Here is a 24548-nt window from a genome sequence, read left to right as displayed (position 1 = left end):
AAATTTTTAAAAAAAAGGGCTAATTTTTCAATCTATTTTGACATAATTTGGCAAAAAACTTAAGTTCAAAAAAGTTAAAATAGATAGAAAAATTAATTGGCCTGATATTATTCTTCGGTTTGGAACTTCAGCTGATCCAATCTTAATTCAAATTTCATTGATTATGGGTCTAGTATCTAAGCAGCTTAATAAACCTATGGCATGTGATGGACCCTACGGTAGCTCATTCTCCCACAACCACCAGGTCACTATTTTCTTTGAGAGACCTCTTCTTTGTCAATGGGATGTGGGTGGTTGTCATGGAGGTCACGGTGGTAGCATTTTTGTTTGAATTGTCAATGATGGAGTCTGATGATCTATGAAACACTGACATAGACATGCAACACGAATACAACAGAGACTTGGCTACACATATCAAAATTTACATGGGTATAAAATTACTTAAAAACGCGATTATGACACAATAAAGTAGATTTTAAGTACAGAAGTTGTAATACAAGTCCAAAAAAGAGAGAGGGTATTTTGAAGATTAAATCTCCCCATCCCATAGTTCTTCAAGGGACTTGAATGGTCCATTAGGTGATACCATTTCAAGTTTAGGCAATAACCTACGCTGCTTAATTTCATTGATTTTTTTATAGTCATCTAATGATAATCCCCAATCGAAGATATGCAGGTTCTCTCTCATCCTTTCTTTGTTGAAGCTCTTAACCACAAAACTTAACCCTTGTTCAAGTGCCCATCTTAGGCAAACCTGTCAATTTTCCCAAAAAAAAAGTATTTAATGTTTCAGTCCATTGTAGACCATGGGTCACAATCCAGCCCAAGCAAGGTATTGTATACTTTGATTCATTGAACTTTTCGAATTTAATCATCAAAGATGAATTACAAATCGAAAAATGTCTTAACACTAAAATATCTACTTGAACTCTAGTAAATAGTCAAAGCGAAATTCATGACTCTTCTCTATGACTATGAAATTCTCTTAAGGTCTTTAATGGCATGTTACTGGTATCCAATAGCCGACTACTATGATCCTAGTTGAGTTCTAGTACATGGCTAATGTAAAATTTATGGCTCTTTTCTAAAATTACAACACCAAGTTATTTCATAGCCAATGTTAAACTCATGTCTCCTCTCATGATCATAAAATCCTCCCCATTCTAATAAAAGCTCATTGTCTTCAATGGCACATCGCTAGTACCCAAGAGCCAACTACCATGATCTTAGACGAGCTCTAGTACACGACTGATGTGGAGTTTATGGCTCTTCTCTAAAACTATACCACCATTTCATTTTGGTATAAAGTTAGAATGGTGATCTATATAGTCACTTTGAAGTTGCATATGACTTGAGAAATGACATAGTTTGACTATTGGTAAAGGAATACTTGTATCCTAACTATAGAAAAGAATGCAAGATAATTATACTAACGAAAAACAATTTCAAAAAAGACAATCCAAACTTGAAACTCGAATCTGAATTTATGTGAAGGATAAACGAAAATGGTTGTCAATCAAGTTGAAGAAGAAGCAAGAACCTGAGCAACAGTCTTGTTATGAGCATTAGCAATCTCCTTCAGTGTTTCATTATCCAAAACTTCATGGGTTCCCCGACGAGTCCCTTTGGCTCCCAAAGGAGAGTAAGCAGTTACCACAATATTTTTAGATTTGCAGAACTCTCTTAGCTTCTGCTGTTGCCATAGAGGGCTAATCTCCACCTGAATTCAACAAATTGTTCTCTCCATTTACCAAATAATCACTTGTTTATATAGAAAAGATGATCAATGGAAAATAATAGGAATAAATCTCAAAAAGTTCAGCATGGAACTTTGACCTAACGTCGTGTAATGTATTGCAAAAATTTTGATTTAATATTACTTTTGACTCTTCATTTTGTTTAAAATGCTCGTGCTCCCGGCTAGGGATGAAGTTAGAAGTTTATTTTTAGGAGAGTCAAAATTAAATTATAAAATTTTAAAGTTTTAAAGTACAATTTTATATTTGTATATGCTTGTAATTTTAGAAATTTAAGGTGATTAAACTGAAAATTTTTTCTCTTTTGGGGGAGTAAAGTGCATTTTTATCATTAAATTAACTTATAATTTTAAAATTTTAAAGGGACTAAAATAAATTTTCATTTTAAAGAGGGGCTTGCCTGCCCCTTGTCGTTGTCACTGCTACCGACTTATATTAAGATATGCGTGTGTAGCTATGATATTCTGAAGACTCTTCTAATACATAAAATTTAGAAATATATCACATGTGTACCTATATATGGCACTCATCGAGTCCTAAGTATGAATAACATAGCTTTGGATTGTTGCAATTGTACGCATATAACTTTGATTTTAATTCAGCTGCATGAAACTAGAAGGAAAGATTTCACATGCTTCAATGGATTTAAAAAGAGCTTATACAACCATCGAGGCTAGGTGAAATAGTATGGGTCTCTTCTTCTTTAACTAATAGTCGAGGCTTTGATCCTCGACCTGAGTATGAAACAGTTTTAAAATCAGTAGCCAAACGTCTACTCCTTAATGGGAAAAATAATATAGTTTGAGGGCTATTTTCCATTTAAAACTTTAATATGTGATATTGCCTCAATTTTCTATTTTTTAATATTTTTTTAAAATTAAAATTTCATTAGAAGTGAAATTAAGCTTACAAAGCATTATTATAGGAATTTTAACTTACAAAAGGAAAAATACATTTTAAAAAGATAAAATGAACCCATAAATAATCATAAAATAGTATGGAACGGCATACATACTACATAAACTTGAATTAAAATTAAAATTTTAGATGTAAACTTACACCGAATCAAATCTCTAATATCATATTGCACGTTCTAACCAACTTCAAAGGTAACTTTAAGATTTATCCGAAATAAAAAAAAAAAGTATTAGAAGGGAACAGGTAAGCTTACTTGATTAACTGATGGGGGAATGGTAGCAAAGGAGAGTATGTTTTCCAGTTTCTTACATGAGAAGTTACAGACTCCAATGGATTTTGTGAGGCCAAACCTCTGGCAATCTTCCATGGCTGCCCACACTGAGTTGAAATCCATAGCTAGTAGTTCATCTTTGGGCACAGGGAATTCAATTTTCCCAGGTTTAGCACTTAGTGGCCAGTGAATGAGGTAGAGGTCCAAGTATTCCAACTGAAGCATCCTGCATATACACCCTTTGTCTAAACCATTAGAGATGAGAAGAAAAAAATTGAGAAAATCGAAAATCGGATTTTGCATATGTTTTGTCTTTATTAAATTATTGCATATTAATCATAAATATTTTTCAAAACTAAATTCAATCAAATTGTTATTACTTCTAATTAAAGGTGCTTATGGGCTGGATCGGGTTTGGGTTCAACCAAAATTTTAGGCCAGTTTGTTAAGCCTAGGGCCAAGCTCAGCCAAAAAATAGGCCTCAAATTTTACCCAAACCCAGTTCGGATAAATATGTTAAAATCCGGGCTCGTATTATTTTTTTTTTAAAAATACATCAAAAATACTAACAACATTAAAATAAATATTTCTCGACAAATTAAAAATAAATTTTTAAAAAATATGTATATTTAAATAACAGTAACATAGGCGCAACTTAACAAGCAAATAACTCTAAAATAGTAATAAAATTAATAATAAAACAAGAGTTATACAATAATAACAAAATAATAGTAATATAATAGTGAAATGGTAGTAAAATAGTAAAAAAAAAAAGAAACATTAAAAAACAAATATTTTTTTTTGTATATTCGGGCTGGGTCTGGGCCAAAAAGTCTTACCTAAGGTCTGACCTGTTTTCTAAACAGGTTTTTTTTTTCAAGTCTATTTTTTGAGCTTATATTTTTACCTAAACCCTCTTACTTTTCAGGCGGACCTTTGGGCCAAACTCATGAGCAGGTCTACTTCTAATCCCTTAATTCCAAATTAAACCGTTATCACTTCTAAAGGTTTCAAAATTAGATTGGTGGTCAATCTGGTTAGATCACTGATTTGTCGGTCCAACTGACCCAACTGTTTTGTCTAATTTGTCCTCTTTGATTAAATAAATCATTAAAAATTTATAATATTATTAAAATTTTGGTTCAATAGTTTTTTTACTAAGTTCAATTGGTTCTCAAATTAATTAATTTAATAATTTTCTCCAAATTAATATTTCAACCTATTCTTGATCCAACCGATGTGATTGAAACAAACTTATTTCTAATTTCCTGGCTAAAAACACTCTATAAAAGAAAGAGACAAATCGCTTGCCCGTGTTAACATCAATCTCGAGTAACTAAAGATAAAATTTGATCTTACTTTATTAAAGCTCCATTAATTTATTAAGTAAAAAATAAATATTAAACTTCAACTCAACTATTTAAGAAATTAATTTTTAAAAAAAATTGCTTGACTGCACTGAAATGAAGTGTTGAGAGTCACTCGAATAAAGTATTAAAAATTACTAAATTCAACTCATGCAAGCTGCCATAACTTAAACCTAACAATAACCAAATCGAATGTGATTTAAACTTTCCAAGGACTCAAATTTGAAATATTGGATTTTACTCCCTTAATTAACTACTTGATCTGTGTGTTTATATATAAAAGAGATAAGTTTACAGTGATGGAGCTAATTTAATCTTTAATTCTTTTGATTAAGGGAATCAAAAGGCAAATTAAGATGTTTTTTTTACCTGAGAGAATTTTTGACAGCGGGAAGAACAAGATCGGGATGAGCATCACTGCACCATAGCTTGGAACTGATGAAAAGTTCATCGCGAGATGAGATAAAACCGAGCTTAATCGCTTCCGCTATAGCTTCTCCCAATGGCTTCTCCGATTTGTGAAGAGATGCGGTGTCGAAGTGACGGTAACCGACACTGATAGCCTCCACAACCGCCTCTTTCAAAGCCGTTTCATCAAATGGATCGGCCGTTGTGCCCATGCCGATCACCGGCATGTTCCGGCCGCCGGAGGAGGAGCTCAGTTTCACCTCCGGGAATGTAAGCACTTGGGGAACACTGGCCATATGAACCTAAGAGAAATACTGAACCAAAGGAAGTGGAGGAAAATGCCTGCTGTTGGTAAAGCATACGTACAACATGAATACGACCACAAACATAATAGGTCGAATTCTATAGGTCGAATTCTAGTTTCAGTCCCTGTATTATGCTTAATGTTTGAATCTTGTCCATATTTTAAAAAAAAGCCAAAATAGTCTTTATATTTTAGTTTAATAGGATTTGATTTTCTACTTTTATACTATTATTAGTTAGTCCAAATAATTAATATTGTTAACTATTTAGATTAAAATGTTGATATAATTTTCTTTTGTAAAACAATTATTTAAAATCATCATGCTTGCATTAATGTTTTCATGTTGAAAATCAAAATTGTCTTTAAAAAAAAATCAAATAAATATTTTAATCAAAATTGGTAATAATATTAAAAATAACTTGTTTAAATTTCGACAACCTCGTATAACTTTAGCTAAGAGAATGTCAAAGCAATACCATGCATGAGGACGACCCACATAAAACGATTTTGCCACTTGGTCGACTGCACAATTACCATATCCCGGATTTGTTAGTGACCTAGCCTCATTGAAAATGAGCCCTCTTTCCCTATAAATGCCTTTTACGACAAATCAAACTTTTAACCTTTCAACAACCCTATATACTTTCAACACTCAGCCTTCTTAACCTTCCTACCTTATCTACTTTACCTGACTCTCTGCCTATCTAGGTGAATTCTTAAGTGTAATAGAATTCTTTTGTATGTTCTTTTGACACAATTGCTTTCGCTATACAAATTGGTGCCTTAGAAGAATTCTAAAAGAATCTTCACTTTTGGGAGTAAAGGCTAACTTAGGCGAGTTTGGAGTGAACGAATCGCCTAAGGCCGCACTGATCACGAGACGAAAGATCTAGCCCTGTGACATTTGCCACCCAAATTTTTTTTTTCAAATACTGGTATAAATGTATACCACTATGATACAGGGTCAAAAAAATATAAGGGTGTCGGTCATCTAGTCCCTAACAACCAAAAAAATATTTTTTTAACACCTGACAAAATCATCAAGCAATGATTATGTAAAAAAAAATACTAATGTCGACCATTTAGTCCCCCTTATCCAATTTTATTGTTCATTTATGTGATTATTTTTGAACTAGCATCATTTATATAAATAATTATTTTTTGAGGTCATTTGAGTAAAATAGCCCATTTGTGCAAATAAATTTTTTGTATTCGAGTAACCCAAATGCAAATTTTCCTATTATTAAATTAAGCTAAAACTTAAATAATTAAAATTATAAACCCTAAACCCTAATTCAAATATTAATATCTTACTATTTGATTGACAAACAGACTCAGTTTTCATTCGGTATTTAAAAAATCTTAATTTTTAACTTGAACTTAACATAAATATCAGAATATGATGTTGAGAATGAAAATGAATCTCATTTTTACTATGTAATCGATACTAAGCCAAATTTAAAAAATTTAATTCAACTCGAGCTTTAATCAAATTGCACTTTGAATTTTGAATCTAGGATAACTACTGTTTCAAATCTATCGATATTTTTAATATATATATACCTTATGATTAGAGGTGTTCATGGGGCGGGCCGGGCCCCAAAAACAAGCCTAAACTTTTGCCTAAGCCTGACCTGGATAAAAAATATTAAAATTTGGGCCCAGTCCGACTCGCATTAAAATTTTATATTATTTTTAAATATATATAATACATTAAAATAAATATTTCCCAACAAATTAAAAATAAATTTTAAAAAATATGTAGACTCAAATAACACTAGAATAGATGCAACTTAACAAGTAAATGCCTCTAAAATAATAATAAAAAATTAACAAATCCCTTTAAAATAATAATAAAATTAATAAGAAAATAAGTTTTATACAATATCCAAACAATAACAACAAAATAGTAGCAACATAATAGTAAAATGGTAGCAAAATAGGGAGAAAACAACAAGAAAATAACATTCAAAAATAAAAAAAATATAGATTTTTTTCCCTTAGTGAATTCGGGCCGAGCCCGAGCTAAAAATACCTTACCCGAGGCCCGGCCCATTTTTAAATGGGCCTTATTTTTTTATCCAAGCCCATTTTTCGGGCCTATATTTTTACTCAAATTCTCCCACATTTCGAGCGAGTATTCGAGCTGGACCGGGTAGCCCGGCCCATAAACACCTCTACTTATTATATGATTTCTAGGTTATTTAATAAAATATATATTTAAAATATCAAAATCTTATACCAACTAATTTAACCTTACACCCACTTGTATTAACCAAAATGGATTCAAACGCACAAATGACTGGAAGACGAATTTGAACCGAAATGGAACATAAGCATTACTATTCCGGTTTACTACCGAAACTGAGTTAAGCTTTATGATTCCGGTTTACGACTGAAGCCAAGTGGTTTAGTCAAAGGTGAAGGCAAGCAAAGAACAACTAGAAGGTTTTAGCATAATTTTTTAATCTAGTCCATATTTAAAAAAAAAACAAAATAGTTTTTGTATTTTAGTTTGATATGATTTGATTTCTCTATTTTTTATATTATTATTAGTTAGTCTAAATAATTAATATTGTTAACTATTTTGATTAAAATGTTGATACAATTTTCTTTTGTAAAACAATTCTTTAAATTCATCATGCTTGCATTAATGTTTTCGTGTTGAGAATGTTCTTTCTTTAAAAAAAATCAAATAAATATTTTAATCAAAATAGTTAATAATATTAAAAATAATTTGTCTTGCTTAAATATTTGCTAATATTAATTCATAGTTCAAATTTCAACAACCTCGTATTACTTTAGCCAACGAAATGTCAAAGCAGTACTATGCATAAGAATAACTCACATACAACAATCTTGCCACTTAGTAAACTGCACAATCACTATATCCCAAATTTGTTAGTGATCTGGCCTCATTGAAAACGAGCCCTCTTTCCCTATAAATGCCCTTTACGACGATTAAGAAGGGATCGAACTTTTAGCCTTTCAACAACCCTACATACTCTCAACACTCAGTCTTCTTAACCTCTCTATCTTATCTATTTTCCCTGACTCTTCGCCTGTCTAGGTGAAGGAGTCTTCCTTACACCATCACATTCTCCTCCTTATCTCCTTCTTTGTTGACATTTGTATCAATAAAGTTAAATACTAATCTATAAAAAAATTTAAATTAATATTAAAATTATGTCCAATTTTATTTTTTTAATAAAATCTTGAGTTTAGATAATATGAATTCTTCAAAGAATCTCTTTGCTTTCTTTTTTTTTATACGAGATTTTTCGATATTTAATAATTACATTGAAATTTAATTTAAAGTTAAATCAAATTGAATATCTAAATAGAGGCAAAACTCCTCATATTATTTTCTCCATATAAAATATTCCTATCTAAAACCTTGCACTCATATTTTTTGCTATATAATAATGCTGCTAAAACTTATTTTTATTACAAAAACAATTTCATGTTGCGTGAATAAACGGAAAATATTGGTGGACAAACCACTCCTTTCACATTTTTGCAAATAAATTATTTGTATTCTAAGTCAAAAATTTTTCTAAAACTCAAATAAGTTAAGTTATAAACCCTAAATCCTAATTCAAATATCTTAATCAAAGTACTTGATTGACAAACTTTAAATTGCTTTTCTTTTAATATACATTTAGCATTAAAAAATTTCAATTTTAAACTCGAACATAACATAAACATCTGAATATGATTTTGAGAATGAAAATTAATCTCATTTTTGCTTATAATTGATGCTTTAATCAAATTGCACTTCCAGTTTTGAATCTAGGATGGCTATAGATTCCATTCTTATAACTGTGTTTTAGTATACAGTTTCAGACCTATCGTTATTTTTTAAAATATATATTATGATCTGATTTCTAGTTTATTTAAAAATATATATATTTAAAATATCAACTTACACCCACTTGTATTAACCGAAATGGATTCAAACATACTGAATTGAACCTAAATGAAACATAAGCATTGCTATTCCGGTTTATGATAAAAAACCAAGCTAAGCTTTATGATTCCAGTTTATAACTGAAACCAAGCAGTATGGTCAAAGGTGAAGGCAAGCAAAGAACTGCTAGGTTAGCTTTTTAACTCGATTAATATGGATATTATTATCAATATAAAAGAACGTAAGTTCAAATGCATTAAAGTGTATTATCCTCCTATTTATTGGATGAAGAGGTACTATAGATAATTCTAAGTGTTGTGTAAAAAAAGAGCAAATATAATCCAAACTTATAAGATTATTCAAAAAAAAAAAAAAACTAGGTTAGGTTTTAGCATAAAAAGGAAAGTCTCTTTTATACACCAAAGAGGGAAATTACATGAAGCTAAGCTACTGGGTGGGGCAACTGAAAAAAGATGGAAGATGGTACAAAACTTACAACAGAAATCACATTACATGGCCTATATGGCTAAACAGACTGGGAAAATAATAAATCGAGAACAAGGTGATGAGAAGGAAATATTCAGTAACCGGATTACTGGTAGGACTATTTTGAAATCATGAGCATCGGATACAGTAATCGTCGAAATATATTATAATGGCATACCTATCTCGGCTTCCTCTTCATCATGCATCCCATTTGTTGCTGGATATGAGTGAATTGCAGATTTCAACCCAGAACGAAATGTCTTTATATGCTTGTGCACCTGTATAAATGAAATGAAACCCGTTGTTTCGAACATCTTTTATCGCCGAACAGGTGACCTTGACCTTGACTTCCTTCCCCTGCAAAAATAAGTTTGTAAATCAAACCAAGTTGAGAAAAACTAAACAGTTGAAGATTTCAGAACCCGGGATGCTTTCACCTGAGTCTTATATCGGATTTGATGATGGTTGTGTATGTCTCATAAACACTTAATCTAATTTTCAGAATGCATGGTAACATACCTGGTAGTCTCAGAAGAAGAGTAGGGAGAATGCCTGCGCTGAGAATGCTTGCTATGTGGTGACCGCGAAACTTGTCTAGAAACGAAAACATACATCATACTGATTCGGTAAGTTAAAACATATATAAACCGAGAAAAATGCTCAGCCTTGTGCAGAGTCAAACTCGACAATGACCAGCCAGTTACACGTTATCGTTTATCTTTTGGTGATAATGAAAATGGAAACCGAAGACCTTCAAGCAATAACTAAGAAACCGCAAATAACCAAACCCATAGGTAATCTAAAAAAGGAGCTTTAGAACATTCAACATAGCACCATTACTAATGTGTTGTCAAATTATCCATCTAATTTGCATTAGAGAATGCAAAATGAAATCGGATGTGAGAGAGAGAGGACAGTCAACGGAGTAGCTATAGAAGCAGTTAAATATAAAACGGAATAAATATAGTTCACTTACAAAAAGGGAAGATTAAAATTTCCATAGTCACAACCAGACTAACATTCATATAAGAAAGCATTAAAAGTTAAATTGTCTGAATAACAAATCATGGTTTTTTTTTTTTTTTGTGGAGGGGGGGGGGTAAATCAGACACCGGTGCTCGCAAGCTACTCAAGTTCAACTAAAAAAAAAATTTGAAACGATTTGGTAATTATCAAGCTGAATTCAAGCTTAGTAATACTTGACTTGAACGGCTTGCGAGCCTTATTGAGTTTTTCATTATTTTTATATTATTAAATTACATTATTGCCCTTAATATACATTATTAACCCTAAACTCAATAATCGAGCTGAGCTTGAGCTCGAATTTGAGCTAGAGTACAAAACTTGGTAAATTTACTTTAATTGAGCTCAAGTTTAAAAACAGATGTTCGATCAAGCTCAAGCCCATATCGAGATCAGAATTTCGAGTCAAGCTCGAGCTTGGCAGCATTGCTCAGCTCAGCTCGATTACACCCCTAATCATGGTTAACTTGTAAACAAAAAAATACAGTATATGACAAAAGAGACCATATATGGTATAAACAACAATAGTAAATGCACTAAAATAATAAGAGGACCACAATTAACAGGGTAAAATACGATAGACGACGTATTCAAGCACTTTATTATATCTTTATAGCGAGGCTTCATTAGACAATTTAGTCACCAGATCATACTATATCTGCTTGACAAGTGAATATGGTGAAAAATACCCAAACAAGAATAATGCCAGTAACCAACCAACAATCTATTGATCAGCAAACACATATAATTTAACAACACAACTAAAACTTAGCCTTGTGGAAACCATTCACTAAAAGCACAAAAAAACTATCAGGCAGAAAAAGTAATAATCAGAAGTACAATTCAAATCGAACAGAAAATGAACAGGGTGCTTTATGAGGCAATAAATAGAACATGAAAGTTAGTCACAGTTCAGTGCTGGGTAGCATTTGAAACAGGTCATCATTGTTTCTTTAGTTTAAGTTCCTAATAATTATCATGACAGTATCTGCACAAAAACAAATAGAACAGACAAAGCCTGCCAAGGGCTCAGTCTGCATAAAAAGAATATGCAAAACATAAACAGAAGCGAAAGTACTGATACAGGTTACCTTCTTCTAGACTTGATAGGAGAAGGTGAAGATCGTTGTTTTCTTGAAGGCGACTTCCTGTAGCATACAACAGAAAATTAGAAGCTAAATAACTCAATCAAAAGACAGAATGAACAAATAATCTTTAGTTGTCAATGATGAACCTTTTAGAACCATCTGACGCTGCATCACTTGATTCATTAGCATGATCACTGGAGTTATCCTTGCTCTTTCTGCCTCTACTGCTAATGGACGAGGACCTTCTTCTCTTGTGCCTGCTTGAGTCACTCCCACGTTTATGTCTTGACCTGTCTTCCTCTTTTGTCCGTTCTCTTTTTCTGCCAACATCTTCTTTGGTACTAGCTCTGTTAGATCTATCTGCATCTTTCTTGTCTTCCTTGGCATCATGATGACTGGATCTTTTTCTTGAATCAGATTCCTTGGCTTTTTCTCCAGATTTAGGCTCTTTTTCTCTCTCTTTTGAGCTGTTTCTATCTTCTATCTTTTGTTTTCTATGCCTCTCGTCCTCTCTCATATGATTCTCATCTCCCTTCTGCTCTCCCCTACTCTTAATGACCTCCAACTCCCTACCACTATCAGGGTCTTTACTTAAAGAACTCTTTCTACTTTCATGTCGATCATTCTTATCTGATTTTAGTCTTGTTTCCCTACTTTGCGATTCAGATTTTGTTGATTTTTTAACAACACCTTCATCAAGCAGCTCAGAATCAGATTTTTTTATAACCCGTGCGCCCAAAATATCATCCATCTTAGAACCATTATTTCCATACTGCAGCTTCCCACTATTAATATTAATTTCATTTCCAGAAATCAACTTGGAAGAAAATGAATTTTCATAGTTCCTCTCTGCACTGTCATCAGTAGTGTCTCTTCTGCTTTCAGACTTCATATCACTTCCAAAATTCTTTTCAACTCCCCTGTGCTCATCAAGTACGACCTGTGAACTGCCATTCTCTGTTACATCAATGCCTTGTGAAAGCTTCCTAATGCTGGACTGCAGAACAGCATCATTACTCCTTGAATCTGGTATCTTGGCACTTTGAATTTCATCATCTTCATCATCAGAGGCATAATTTGCAAGGCCCAGAACATTTCCAGGGGAGCTTGAACTAGATTTTTCTGTAACACCACCAGTGTCTGGTTCTTTTGCTCTACCTGGAACTAGTACCCTTGCAGAAGCCTTAGGAGTTGGGGCAAGTGAAGAAGATGGTGATACCTTGTGACTTGAAGCAGCAGTGTTGTGATCAACTGTAGTTCAGCAGTTATAAAAAAAATGGTGAAATGAAAAGAAAAGATAGCATTAAAGACGAAGCTAGCAGACTTCAGTATTTGCATAAGAAATATCCAGGAAAAAAAAATCCAAACACCACTATCCGCTTACCTTCAATTGTTGAGTCATCTTCATTAACAACTTTGGTCGCAATTTCACTAAACAATTCATCTGTGACCTGATCAAAGGCATGAATTAGATCAACAGCACACTTGCACACACACACAATAAACCATAAGGACTTAAAAAGCAGAAACCTTTAAAAGGACTTCAGTTAGAACACGTTTTATTTCCTGGTTAATAGCTGCAGTTCTGGCTGCTTCAACATAATCCTACAGAAATAAAAAGCAGTAGGTCTTATCTCAAAGACATCAAATTATAATAAGAAAAATCATCAAAGGCATATTGAGATATCAATGAGTTAATGGCAGAAATAGTAGAACCTCATCATCATCCTCTTCTTCAGTTGATTTAGAAGAATCAATGCTTTTGCTATCTGCTTGATCATTTTTAGCCAAGGATTTATCAACAGCTTCATCCTCAATGGATTCTGTTTCTTCTTTAGGAAGTTCTAGAGAAGACTTGGCTATAGTGGCTTTGTTCCTTAATATTTCTTCCTTAAGCCAATTAGGCACAGGACCCTGGATAAAATTCCATAAGAAGAACTCAGCAATGACATCATGAAGGTTTTCAAATTTAACATAGTATAAACTGTAAAGTATTCAATACCTTTTTGGGTCGTTCAGGAATGGCTCCATACGTATCACCAGGAAAGGCTGCAGCAGGATGAAGTTGAGCTCCCACACCAAGACCAAAAGGAGCAGTTGCAGATGGAATGTGTGGCTGAAAACTTGGCCCAGGAAACCTTGGAAATGAAGGTGCCGGGTGTCCAGCAACAGGGGAAGGCACTGACAACGGGTCATGCTGGAAAATGGATTTTATATCAGCATACTAAAACCTGAGAATAAATCAAAGATAACTGACAATGCTTGAAGGAAGACCTGTGCTCCAGGTGGAAGAACTGGAGGATAAACTGCATCAGGTGCTACTGGAGGAGTCCAGGAATTAATTGAAGATGAAATAGCAACAGGATCAACGCCTCTCACAGTTCCCAGTGATTCATGATGAGCAGCATAATTGGACAGCATCTGTGGGTCATGATCATTATTAAACCTAGGTGCAAAATCTAAAGGGCGATCACTAAGATCAGCTGCAGGAGCTGCTGTCTGATTGCCATACAACAAAGATTGCTCGCTGAGAACTGATCTCCCAGTATCAGGCAATGGAGGTTGCATATGATATGCCGACTCTTGGGCTGATGAAATGGGCAAGGGAAATGGCTTATATGACTGCTCCTTTTGATCTGCAGATTTTTCCTTCCCTGGCATTTTAGAGAGAAGTCAAATAGCAAATAAAACAACATATAACATCCCTAGCAGCCCTTGGCTGCCATTCACATGAAAAGCCAAATTGCTGCACTTCTCCTATCTGCGCTATAGAAGATATTTTTGACAGGAAGAGTAGCTTAACAGAGAAAATTTATCCACTTAAATCTTTCCACCAAAAAAGACAACTTAAGGCTTTAGTCTTATCGTAACTTAATCCTTAAAAAGGGAACATTACACAACTAGATTAGTCAGCAATATGCAGTTACAAGATATCTCATAAGTGGTCAGCTTTCCAGAATTCAGAATTCTGATAACCTGCCAAAGAACACTTTCAATTCAATTTTACTTTTTATGAAAATCTCTAATGGTGTGTTTGGATGGAGGGAGGTAGATAAGAGTAAAGTGATCCAGAAAAAAAATTGTGAGTTCTTTTAGCAGGGGGAAGGGAGTTTTAGAAATGAATTAAATCACTTCAAACCCCTACAAGTTCTCCTATTAGAAGTTCCATCAAATCAAGAGAAAGTATAGTAGTTATTAACCAGATGGTTTAGCCTTTTGCCCTCAAATTTTTATTTTAGAAATGATCTCATATTGGGAGGCATACTGGTAAATACTTATTGCATATTCTGTACTACTTCCTTTGCATTACCACTGATTTACTTTACCTCCTTTTATCTTTCGGCATTCAAATATAGGTTGCCTTTTGATTTTCAAATTGAAGCATTCATTTATCATATCAAAGTCATCAGCACGTGATATAGCAACCACACTGTGATAGAGATATATTGCCAGTAAAACATATGCATCCTTGTGCAATTATTAATCAATTTTTCTGTTCATTTAGTAAGATATATTGCACAACACTAAGCTTGTAGTTTGATAACTTAATAGAAAAGCAAGCAGAAAAAATTGAACAAACCCACTCAAGCATGTAAGAGCTAAAGAAGTAGTTCAGCAATTTCCAAATGTTAACAAAGGCTTTTTTTAGTTTTGGCATGCATTAAAGAACATAAGCTTGTTTCCACCAGAGCAGAACAGGCTGCAACAAGAAGTGCCGTGTTTACAAATCTGTTAACAATTATAAATGCCATTTCTAGGCACTTCTAATTATTTGGTAGATCAGAAGAAACAGAAGCTATAACTCATGTTGCTTTAGCTAAATAAGTGAACAAGTAATGGTAGTGCGAAGAAATGAAACTTTTGGACATGTTCCATAAAACAAAATGCCATTAAATAACTTCAATAGATAGAGTAGCTATGTTTAGAGAAAAAGAAAGAAAAAATATTCATTCTCTGCTAACAATAATATCTTGACATAATTTAGAATGTGTTATCTAATTTAATAGTAATTAAAAGTCCTATAAAAAAAGAGAGTAACTCCAGACAACATTTTCATGCCATTAAATTCTTCATTGCTTTATCCATTTAACACTTTGTAACAAGATCAGCATGGTGTTTGAACATAAGAAAATTATTGATACATGACAGCAGTCCAGATAACAAGGTAGATTTATATAACCAGTGTGGACTGATAAGAATAAATCATACAAGGGAATTAGTTCCACATTAACTATCATTTGCGAATTCTATTTTTTCATCTGACAAACAAAGCCATTAGGTTGACCACTGAAGTGTGATATCACAACACAAAAGCAATCACTCAAACAACCAAGTACATATTTTAGAATAGCTCCTTCTGAATATTTGCGGACAATTTTAACTCAGACCAAGGACATAAAAATTTAGAGCACAACAGCATCCAATAACTAGGAAAAGACCCTTCCAGGTCATATAAATCCTGGTCAACCACGCTATCATTTTAGTTAGGCTACATACCCTACGCATCATGAGTTTTTCTGAATGATAGTTGCTAAAAAGTTCCTGTTTAGAAGTACAAAAGGCTATTCAAAAGTATAGAATGGTGTAGAAAATGCGGTCTATAGAAGCAGCCCTTCAGCACTAGCTTCACAAGCAAGTTCAATTTACTTGGTGAAATTATTACCTGAAACCGAAGAATAACTAGAAGGTACCTCCTGCAGATGAACAGATGAACTGGCAGGTAAACTTTCTAGGTGAAGAAATCCACTGTTCGGATCCCTTGCTGAAGTTCCATCTCTAACATTGTAGGGTAGACAACCATCAGGAATATATGAAGATGATCTGGAGTTGTTAGATAAAGTCTCAGTCGGATAAGTTGTTGGTGGTCCATGAGGAGATGCTGCTGGAACAGGGAACTGCTGATAGCTAGAAATTGGCAGTGCCTGTTGAGCATCCATATAATGAGGATCAACAGCTTGTGAATATGGATCATGAAAATGGTTTTGATCCTCCGGCCGGCCAGCTGGAGTAATTTGTGATTGAACTGGCTGGTCCTGCATGGCAGCCCTAGTGTTTGCCCATTCTCTAGCTTTGGCTCCCCAATCTTCCACGTTGTTGTGGGCTGGCACCAGAAAATTATTGCAAGCCAAATCCATCAACATCAACATAAAATAAGACAAGCACAGGTTCAGATTAACTTTCACAACCAGGGCGCATGGCTTATATGGGTAGCAACACAGACATTTGTATCTTATATATTTCATTCAGCAACTTATATTATACGGATAATCAATAGCCAACACCTAAAACAATTGCTATCGCACGCTTACCTTTTAGTTGGTACTAAGAAATACATTGTTGCGGGTAACAACCAGTTTGCATTCCATTTAACCATAAACAAGGAGGTGCATGGAACCAATTTAAATGAAGCCTTAATCATTCAATCTATCTATTATAAGTACAGCATTTGAGCTTCACCGTGGGTTTATAAGTACTTAAATTAACATACAACATAAAATAATAAACTCTTAGCATGTATGGGATAAGAATCCTTCAGAAAAAATAAACCATACTAACATTCAAAAGGAGCAGTCTGCAGTCTCTAAACATATGGATATATCGATCTAATTCTATTGAAGCCGACAAAAAGCTAAATAACATGAGAATGGGGAATGAAACCAGAAAATCAAATTAATACTCACCTTGATGATGAGACCAATTTGGATTGCTCCATTCCTGTAGAATGAAAACAGAGTTACAACAAAGAAAAGTCATTTGATGAAAAGAACCGAATAAGCAGCTATTTACTTAAAAATATAAATAAAATTAGGGGAAAATGAAAAAAATAATGGAAATGAGACAAATAACCTGATTGACATGAGAGAAAGTATTGGGAATCTGCGAAGGAGGCATGTAAGGTCTAGGAGGAGGAGGCGGTGGCGGCGGAGCGAAATGGTTACTTCCGTTATGGTGGTGCGGGGGAAAAGGAAGAGGAGGAGGCGGAGGATAAGCGGAATGATCAGGATGAGGAGGCGGACCCCACTGAGACGGCGGTTGCTGTGGGGAAGGAGGGTGATGGTGTGGCGGCACAGAATGAGGTTGATTGTGATGCTGCTGATACTGAAATTGGAATTCGTTAGAGTACCATGAACCCGGTGGTGGCGGTGCAGCTGCTCTCGGAGGAGGTTGCGGTGGTTGGTACTGGTAATAATGTTGTTGTTGGAGGTGAGGATCAGCCGGAGATGCTTGCGGAGGTGGGGGCGGCGGCGGTCGCATGTAGCGGTGCTGCTGCTGCTGATACGCATCCATTTTGCGTTTTGAATTAAAGAGCGTCTATGATTATGATTTTTCGTTTTTGATGATTTTAATGGAAGGGTTTGGGATTTTTGGTAGAAATTTTAGTAATTTTTTTCTTATGAATTGATTGAAGGAACTAAAATCAGATTTATGAGATGAATAAAAAGGGATATTTTTTTTCCTTTTTATTTATTTTTTTGGTTTTTACTTTTTGGAGGGCTGAACCCATGCCCCATGAACCCTAACTTTTTCTGATGTATAGATCGATGAAATTTTCTACACCACGCGCCGTTCTACACCCAAATGGTATAAGATTTTTAGAAGGGATAAAATACATTTAGTCCCTAAATTTGACAAATTTTCTCATTTTAGCCCTAGAACTTTTTTTCAACATTAGTCCCAAATTTTGGCAGCTTTTCTAAACTGATTCTATTAAGTTATAATGAGATAAGATTCTAAAATTGTGGCATATCATCAATGGAATTGAATTGTTTAAATAATATGTATTTTTTAGATTTTATATAAAATCTTAATAATTTCCAGATAATGATACGACATAATATTATAGTATCATGTCATTATATTTTAATAGAATTTAAGTTTGATACCAAACTGGGAAAAGTTACCAAATTTAACCTAAAATGAAAAAAATATATTATGTTGCTTTATCTCTTAAAATTTAGGTTGGACCGATTTAAATAAATGGGATAAAGGCATAATTGGGCCTTATATGTTAGGGTTTGTTCTAATATGAATAATTCCTCTTTTAAAATGTTCAATTTAATACTTGGAGTTTAGCTCCGTTTATGAATGTGATGTTTGACTCTAATGTCGTTAAAATTATTGTCGATGTGGCATATTAATCAATTAAATTATACAACTTGACACATTGTTGACTTGTTAATTGAGAGTTCAGGCCTCTTAGCAATAATTTTTTTTTCAAATTAAAATTAATCTAATTTCTTTTCATTTGAAGAAATGAAAATGAAGTAAATACACTTTAATTTAATTTCTTTCCATAAAAAATAGAAGGTTTTAAATAGCAATGAAAGGTTTCCTCTCAATGTCACCGCATCGAGAAACACCATCAACATGACATTGGGGATATTCAACACCAATGTTTACGACACCGTTTTCATTGTCCAGCAACCTTTCATCTATCAAATAGATAAAATTCTTTATCCTTTGCAGAGTTTTTATCAACATTGAATCATTATCATCGTTGTAGAAGAAAGGATGAATGTGGTAGATAGCCTCGATGATGATTCAATTATGATAACGCCAAAGCCATGAGCTTTGTCATGAAAAAAATGTTGGTTTATTAGGAGTTAGTACAATCGTTGGAATTTATGGTATTGATCATGGTCACGTGAAATTTATAATTCTAAAATACACATTTTATAATTATCTAAGGTACATTGACCAAATCCATGTATCTTTATATTGATCAAAGTTGTTTAGGTACATTGATCAAAGTTGTGTTAACCTAATGTTGACAAAACCAATCACAATAAATTGTTCATGTACATGCAAGTTTCATATGTGAAGGAAGGAAGACCTAGGGCATATACATTGACATTATGATGAGATATGTCGTATGAGTTTAAAAGTTTTTATTGTCACTTAAATTTAAACATCAAGAGAGCAATGACAGAGAATATAAAGTTTGATTAAAAGTTTAAGTCTCGAGAGCTCATGTGCTTTGAATGGAATTTTAACAAGATTATGATAAATCATATTTCAAAATATCAATATTTAGATGGCTTGAGATATGTTCTATGTTATTCATAAAAGTATGCTTTATTCTACTCATAACTCTTAGTCAGGCATTTTTAAATGATGCTTCATATATGCTCAATCAATAGGGGATTTAGCCAGAAGTTTATATCTGTGGTCAAAATTAAATTATAAAAATTTAAAAAGATCAAAGTACAATTTTATATTTGTATATGTTTATTATTTTAGAATTTTAAAGGAATTAAATCGAATTCTTTTTCATTTTTGGTGTCAAAATGTATTTTTATCATTAAACTGACTTATAATTTTAAAAACTTCAAGAGACTAAAATAATAAATTACCATTTCAAGAGACCAAGGCTCTTGCTTGTTATTTGACGCCGTCCCTACAAAATAAGAACAAGGATGTAGGGTTACACACCAAAAAATTGTCGTAAGTTGAGGTGCAGTTGAGTGATGACATGCAAAAGGGAGCTAGCACAAAGTTTCTCTAGGCGTAACTAAACTACAACCAACGAGTGATTGGAAGAAATGACGTAGATTTCTTTCCTCATTATTGAGAGAACTTTACTTAAATAATACTATCATTTCGAACAAAATTAATTTCAGACCATAAAACGAATTAAAGCAAATGTCATTATACCAAGAAAAAAAAATTGCAACTCTAATAACCATTTCAACTAATGAAGGACAATTTTGGACTTTACATGCAAAACATCAAAATTCTCACTAAATTACCAACTATGAGTTGGTACATAAGTGTCTATGTCTTAAGTGATTAAAAATGAATATATATATTAATTTAAATAATATTTGATGTATAGTCGGTGTATAAGTCTCATGTATTATTAGTGGATAATAACATAATACATCATTATTAAGTTAAATAAAAAAATATGAATAACTTGTAAATAAATACTAATAATTTTATTTAAACATTAATCGTAACTATTATAAATAAATATTAATAACTTTCAGATTTAATATATTGATTTTAAGAGTTTAGGGTCTTAGGTTTAGAGCATAGAGTCTTGGATTCAAGTTTGAAAATTTAAGCATATATTTATAATAAATTATCATTTAGTCATGTTTAAATAAATTTATTAGTATTTATTTATAAACCCTTCACTATTTTTTATTTTATTTAATGATAAGATTTTATGTTATTATTTACGGACAAAAGATGTGACTTATGCATTGATATTATATCCAACATTCTTGCATCTTAATTTATAAACAAATGTATTTTTTAAATTATTTATAAAAAAGTATTTTTAAAATAAAAAAATAAAATTTCAATTATTAAAAATCAAAATAAGATAATTTTATTAGGACGGAGATTTATTAACCCAAAGGCCTTTCATTAGAAGGGCAAAACACACACATACACAAAAAACCGCAGCAACCCGAAAGGGCACATACGTAAAATGGAAAAACCCTAGAGGGTAAAACCGGAAACCTAATTTTATCCCACAACCATATAACCCCCACAAACCCTAACCCTTATTTTCTCCCATCCCAGCCGCCTACAAACACTCGGCTTCTCCCAGATCTTCACCAACCTCCCAAAATGACAACCCGCTTCAAGAAGAACCGCAAGAAGCGCGGCCATGTGAGCGCCGGTCACGGTCGTATCGGGAAGCACAGGAAGCACCCCGGGGTCGCGGTAACGCTGGAGGCATGCACCACCACAGGATCCTCTTCGACAAGTACCATCCTGGTTATTTCGGTAAGGTTGGTATGAGGTACTTCCACAGGCTCCGTAACAAGTTCCATTGCCCCATCGTCAACATCGACAAGCTCTGGTCTCTTATCCCGGAGGACGTGAAAGCCAAGGCCACCAAGGATGCCGCTCCGATGATCGACGTGACACAGTTCGGGTACTTTAAAGTCCTCGGCAAAGGTGTTTTGCCGGAGAATCAACCGGTGGTCGTCAAGGCTAAGTTGGTGTCGAAGACCGCTGAAAAGAAAATTAAGGAGGCTGGTGGTGCTGTTGTGCTCACCGCTTAGGTTAGGGTTCTTGGTTTTATTGGATCTGAATGACATTTCTGTTAGATTATTGTTATGTTTCGTTTTTTTTGAGTTAAACTTGAAATGAGATTTTTAATATCGTTTAATTTTGGATCAAACTATATGTTTTATGTGATAAGTTTTTTGCCTTAATGCTTATTTTTGCTGTGTTTTGGCATTGTTGCAATTTAAGTTTTATAAAGAATTAATTAGCCATGGATATGGGTTTAATGAATCACTATTGGGTTCGCTAAGTACGTGTTATAAGCCTTTAGTTTTAGGGTGTAATTGGGCTGAGTCGTGCATGAATATTGGTAAGCTCGTCTTGAAATTCAAGGTTCAATGCTTGATTTGAGCTTGATTGAACATCAACTTCTCAGAATTGCCCAAGCTGGATTATGTTTGTGTGTCAATTTTAGCAATTAGTTTAAGCTTGATTAGGCTCTGAACATAATCGAGCTTCCTGAGCTCTCTTGAGCTTGATTAAACGAACAATGATAAAAATGTAATTTCATAATATAAATTATATTAAAATGAAAAGCTTGACCTGGTTTGTGAGCTGCTTGAATTCAGTTTAATCAATAGCTTGAGCTTAATTTAGTTCAACTCAATAATTATTAAATTGAATTCGGTTTAAATCTTTTAGATATAAAACTCAAATAGCTTGTGAGCATTGATGTTTTATTTACACTTCTATTTAGTTCACACTAGTTTCGCTTTTAATCTGCGAATAATGGATATGGGATTCAGTGGGGAAATCTTTTTGTTTGAGGTACATTTTTCAAGTGGTTTGTAGGATTTTTGGGGTTGTCTTCTTTAAAAATGTTGTGTACTTAATTTGTTTTAAAGAAAGCTTAAGCTTGAAACTCATTGTAACCGGGAGTGTCAAGCCTAGTGATGGCAACAGGTGGGGCGGTTTTTTGCTTGCCTTGACCCTGACTGGATTCTTTATAGCCCAGCCTTGACATCGACCCAGCTTTGATTTTAAAAAAATGAATTCACTGAACCAGAACTCGAAAATCAATAGTAAATTAGATTCCAATCCAAGAGTTCTAACTTTTTTAAAAATATATTTTTTGATTTTTTGTGAAATTGTTATTTATTGTTATTTTCTAAAAATGATAGGTTTTGGCACCAATTTTCTTTTAAGTTGCTTAATATTTACCTCTGAAACTATGTGCTAATATATATTTACAGACTTGCACAAAGTTTCCTTACAAAGAGAGAAAATTTGGGAAAATAAATTAAGAAGAGAGAGAGGGGAGAGTAAAACTTACTAGGTGAAAGGGAGACTACTAGAGTTAGTAGAGATATGCTAATAGTAGTAAATTTTAGAGATTATTTAACTTAACTAATATTAAGTAAGACCAATTGAGTCTTAGCTCGATTGGCATGAGCATGGTTGTTAAAGTAAGACGTGATTCAAGTGCGTTGAATGGCATCATCTTTCTATTTATGGGTTAGTGATGAGCTATAAATAATTTTAGGCATTATATAAAAAATAACAGATATGATCAGTAAATGGGTAATTTTGTAAATATTGGTTTGGGATCAGTCAATTTTGGATTTTATTACCGTCCCTAATCAAGCCATGCACGACCTTGTGCTTTAGCATTATTTATCAACAGATCTTTAGACTCTTTATGGCGAGCCTCATCTGATGGGGAGCACGATGGGGTGTCGAGGCGTGTGCCTGGGTCTAGGTGTGCTCGTGCCTTGGCAGTATCTAACAAAAGACATTCTAGCTCGTCCTGGAGAGGCTCATTTGATGGGTAGTTTATCTATTTTTGAGGATATAATGCATAGAGAGTCCGCCTCATTGAATTTTCTTTTTTTGATCCTTCTATTTTTTAGGTATCATATCAATTTTTTTATACTTAATATTTGAGCATTTGAGAACAAATCTTAACAGTAAGAAATCACGCATATTGACCAATAAAAATGTTAGCATGTCTCGTACATATATATATTTCACTTAGGCTAGTTTGTTTTTTCTTTCCTTTGTGTGCGGCTAGTGTTTTATCTCACGCAGATGTTTATCTTCAAATTTTAAAAAAGGCAAAATGATAAATTTAACCCTAATGTTTACACATTCTATCATTGTGGGTATTATTTTTTTTTGAGTCATTTTGATCCTCAATTTTTAAAATTGTCAATTTGGTTGCTTTTGGATGGAAAAACTAATTGAAATGTTAAGATTTTAATGGCATTAATGTGGTCACTAGCATGACCAAGGGCGAAGTTAGAATTTTTTCGGAAATCAAAATTAAATTGTATATCTTTACGATAATAAAGATTTAATTTTATTATTTTAATAACCTATATTTTTATAAAATTTAAATAATTAAATTAAATTTTTATCATTTTTAGGGTCAATGCAATTTTACCATTATTAATATAAAATTTTATAAATTATAAGGGGATTTAAATGAAAAATTTTCATTTTAGGGGGTTAGAGCCCTTACCAACCCCCGGCTTCGCCACTGAGCGTTGACAGTCCTCGCATAACTTAAAAATATTCAAAAAAATAAAAAATTTCATAAAATTTTTAAAATATTTATATATGTTAACAGTAAAGTATAATGTCACCTTAGTTGTCATGTCAATACTATTAAAATTTTAATAATTCAATTAATTTTTTCATAAAAAATAAATAATTTAATTAAAATTTAAAAGTTGAAAGTTAAAATAATTAAAAAATAAAATAAAATGAAAATATAGTAAACGTTAAAGATTATATTTTTATCTTTTTAAGAAACTCAGTGGTTGAAATGTAGGAGCAAAACTTCAAAAACTAAGAATAAAATTTTAAGGTACTTTAAATCCATTGTTGTTTCCATCGTGCAAGAAGCAGAATCTAAGTCATGAGCAAATGGACTTATATACGGGGGCAGTGAGAAACCCCAACAAAGGCATCAGATTGCAAAAAAAAGAAGAAAAAATTAAACATTAAAACTAAAAAAATATTATATATGGAGATACCTGAATTATGTA

General features: G+C 33.0%; 3 protein-coding genes across 3 annotated transcripts; 1 reads left to right on the top strand and 2 right to left on the bottom strand.

Moving 5' to 3' along the window:
• Positions 1-412: 412 nt before the first annotated feature.
• On the bottom strand, positions 413-5105 carry LOC107933372 (non-functional NADPH-dependent codeinone reductase 2). The gene is made up of 4 exons (XM_016865562.2): positions 4683-5105; positions 2929-3172; positions 1541-1720; positions 413-754 (listed from the first exon to the last, which is right to left on the bottom strand). Exons 1-4 carry the CDS (start codon positions 5015-5017, stop codon positions 530-532), a joined length of 984 nt encoding a protein of 327 aa, XP_016721051.1. The 5' UTR covers positions 5018-5105; the 3' UTR covers positions 413-529.
• Positions 5106-9321: 4216 nt separating this feature from the next.
• LOC107933370 (histone-lysine N-methyltransferase SETD1B-A) lies at positions 9322-18081 on the bottom strand. Its single transcript, XM_016865561.2, has 12 exons — positions 17380-18081; positions 17214-17247; positions 16196-16633; positions 13807-14186; positions 13535-13729; positions 13249-13446; positions 13063-13137; positions 12917-12983; positions 11679-12783; positions 11536-11592; positions 9941-10015; positions 9322-9778 (listed from the first exon to the last, which is right to left on the bottom strand). Exons 1-12 carry the CDS (start codon positions 17818-17820, stop codon positions 9739-9741), a joined length of 3105 nt encoding a protein of 1034 aa, XP_016721050.2. The 5' UTR covers positions 17821-18081; the 3' UTR covers positions 9322-9738.
• Positions 18082-21042: 2961 nt separating this feature from the next.
• On the top strand, positions 21043-21707 carry LOC107933400 (60S ribosomal protein L27a-3). The gene is given in 2 exon segments (XM_016865604.2): positions 21043-21199; positions 21202-21707. Coding segments are annotated over 2 exon segments (438 nt in total). The 5' UTR covers positions 21043-21114; the 3' UTR covers positions 21555-21707.
• The last annotated feature ends 2841 nt before the right edge of the window (positions 21708-24548 follow it).

The sequence above is a fragment of the Gossypium hirsutum genome, chromosome A04 (genome assembly GCF_007990345.1).
Source record: "Gossypium hirsutum isolate 1008001.06 chromosome A04, Gossypium_hirsutum_v2.1, whole genome shotgun sequence".
NCBI classification, from domain to species: Eukaryota; Viridiplantae; Streptophyta; class Magnoliopsida; order Malvales; family Malvaceae; genus Gossypium; species Gossypium hirsutum.
The sequence above is the reverse complement of the archived record's forward strand: the minus strand, read 5'-3'. Positions and strand labels throughout refer to the sequence as shown.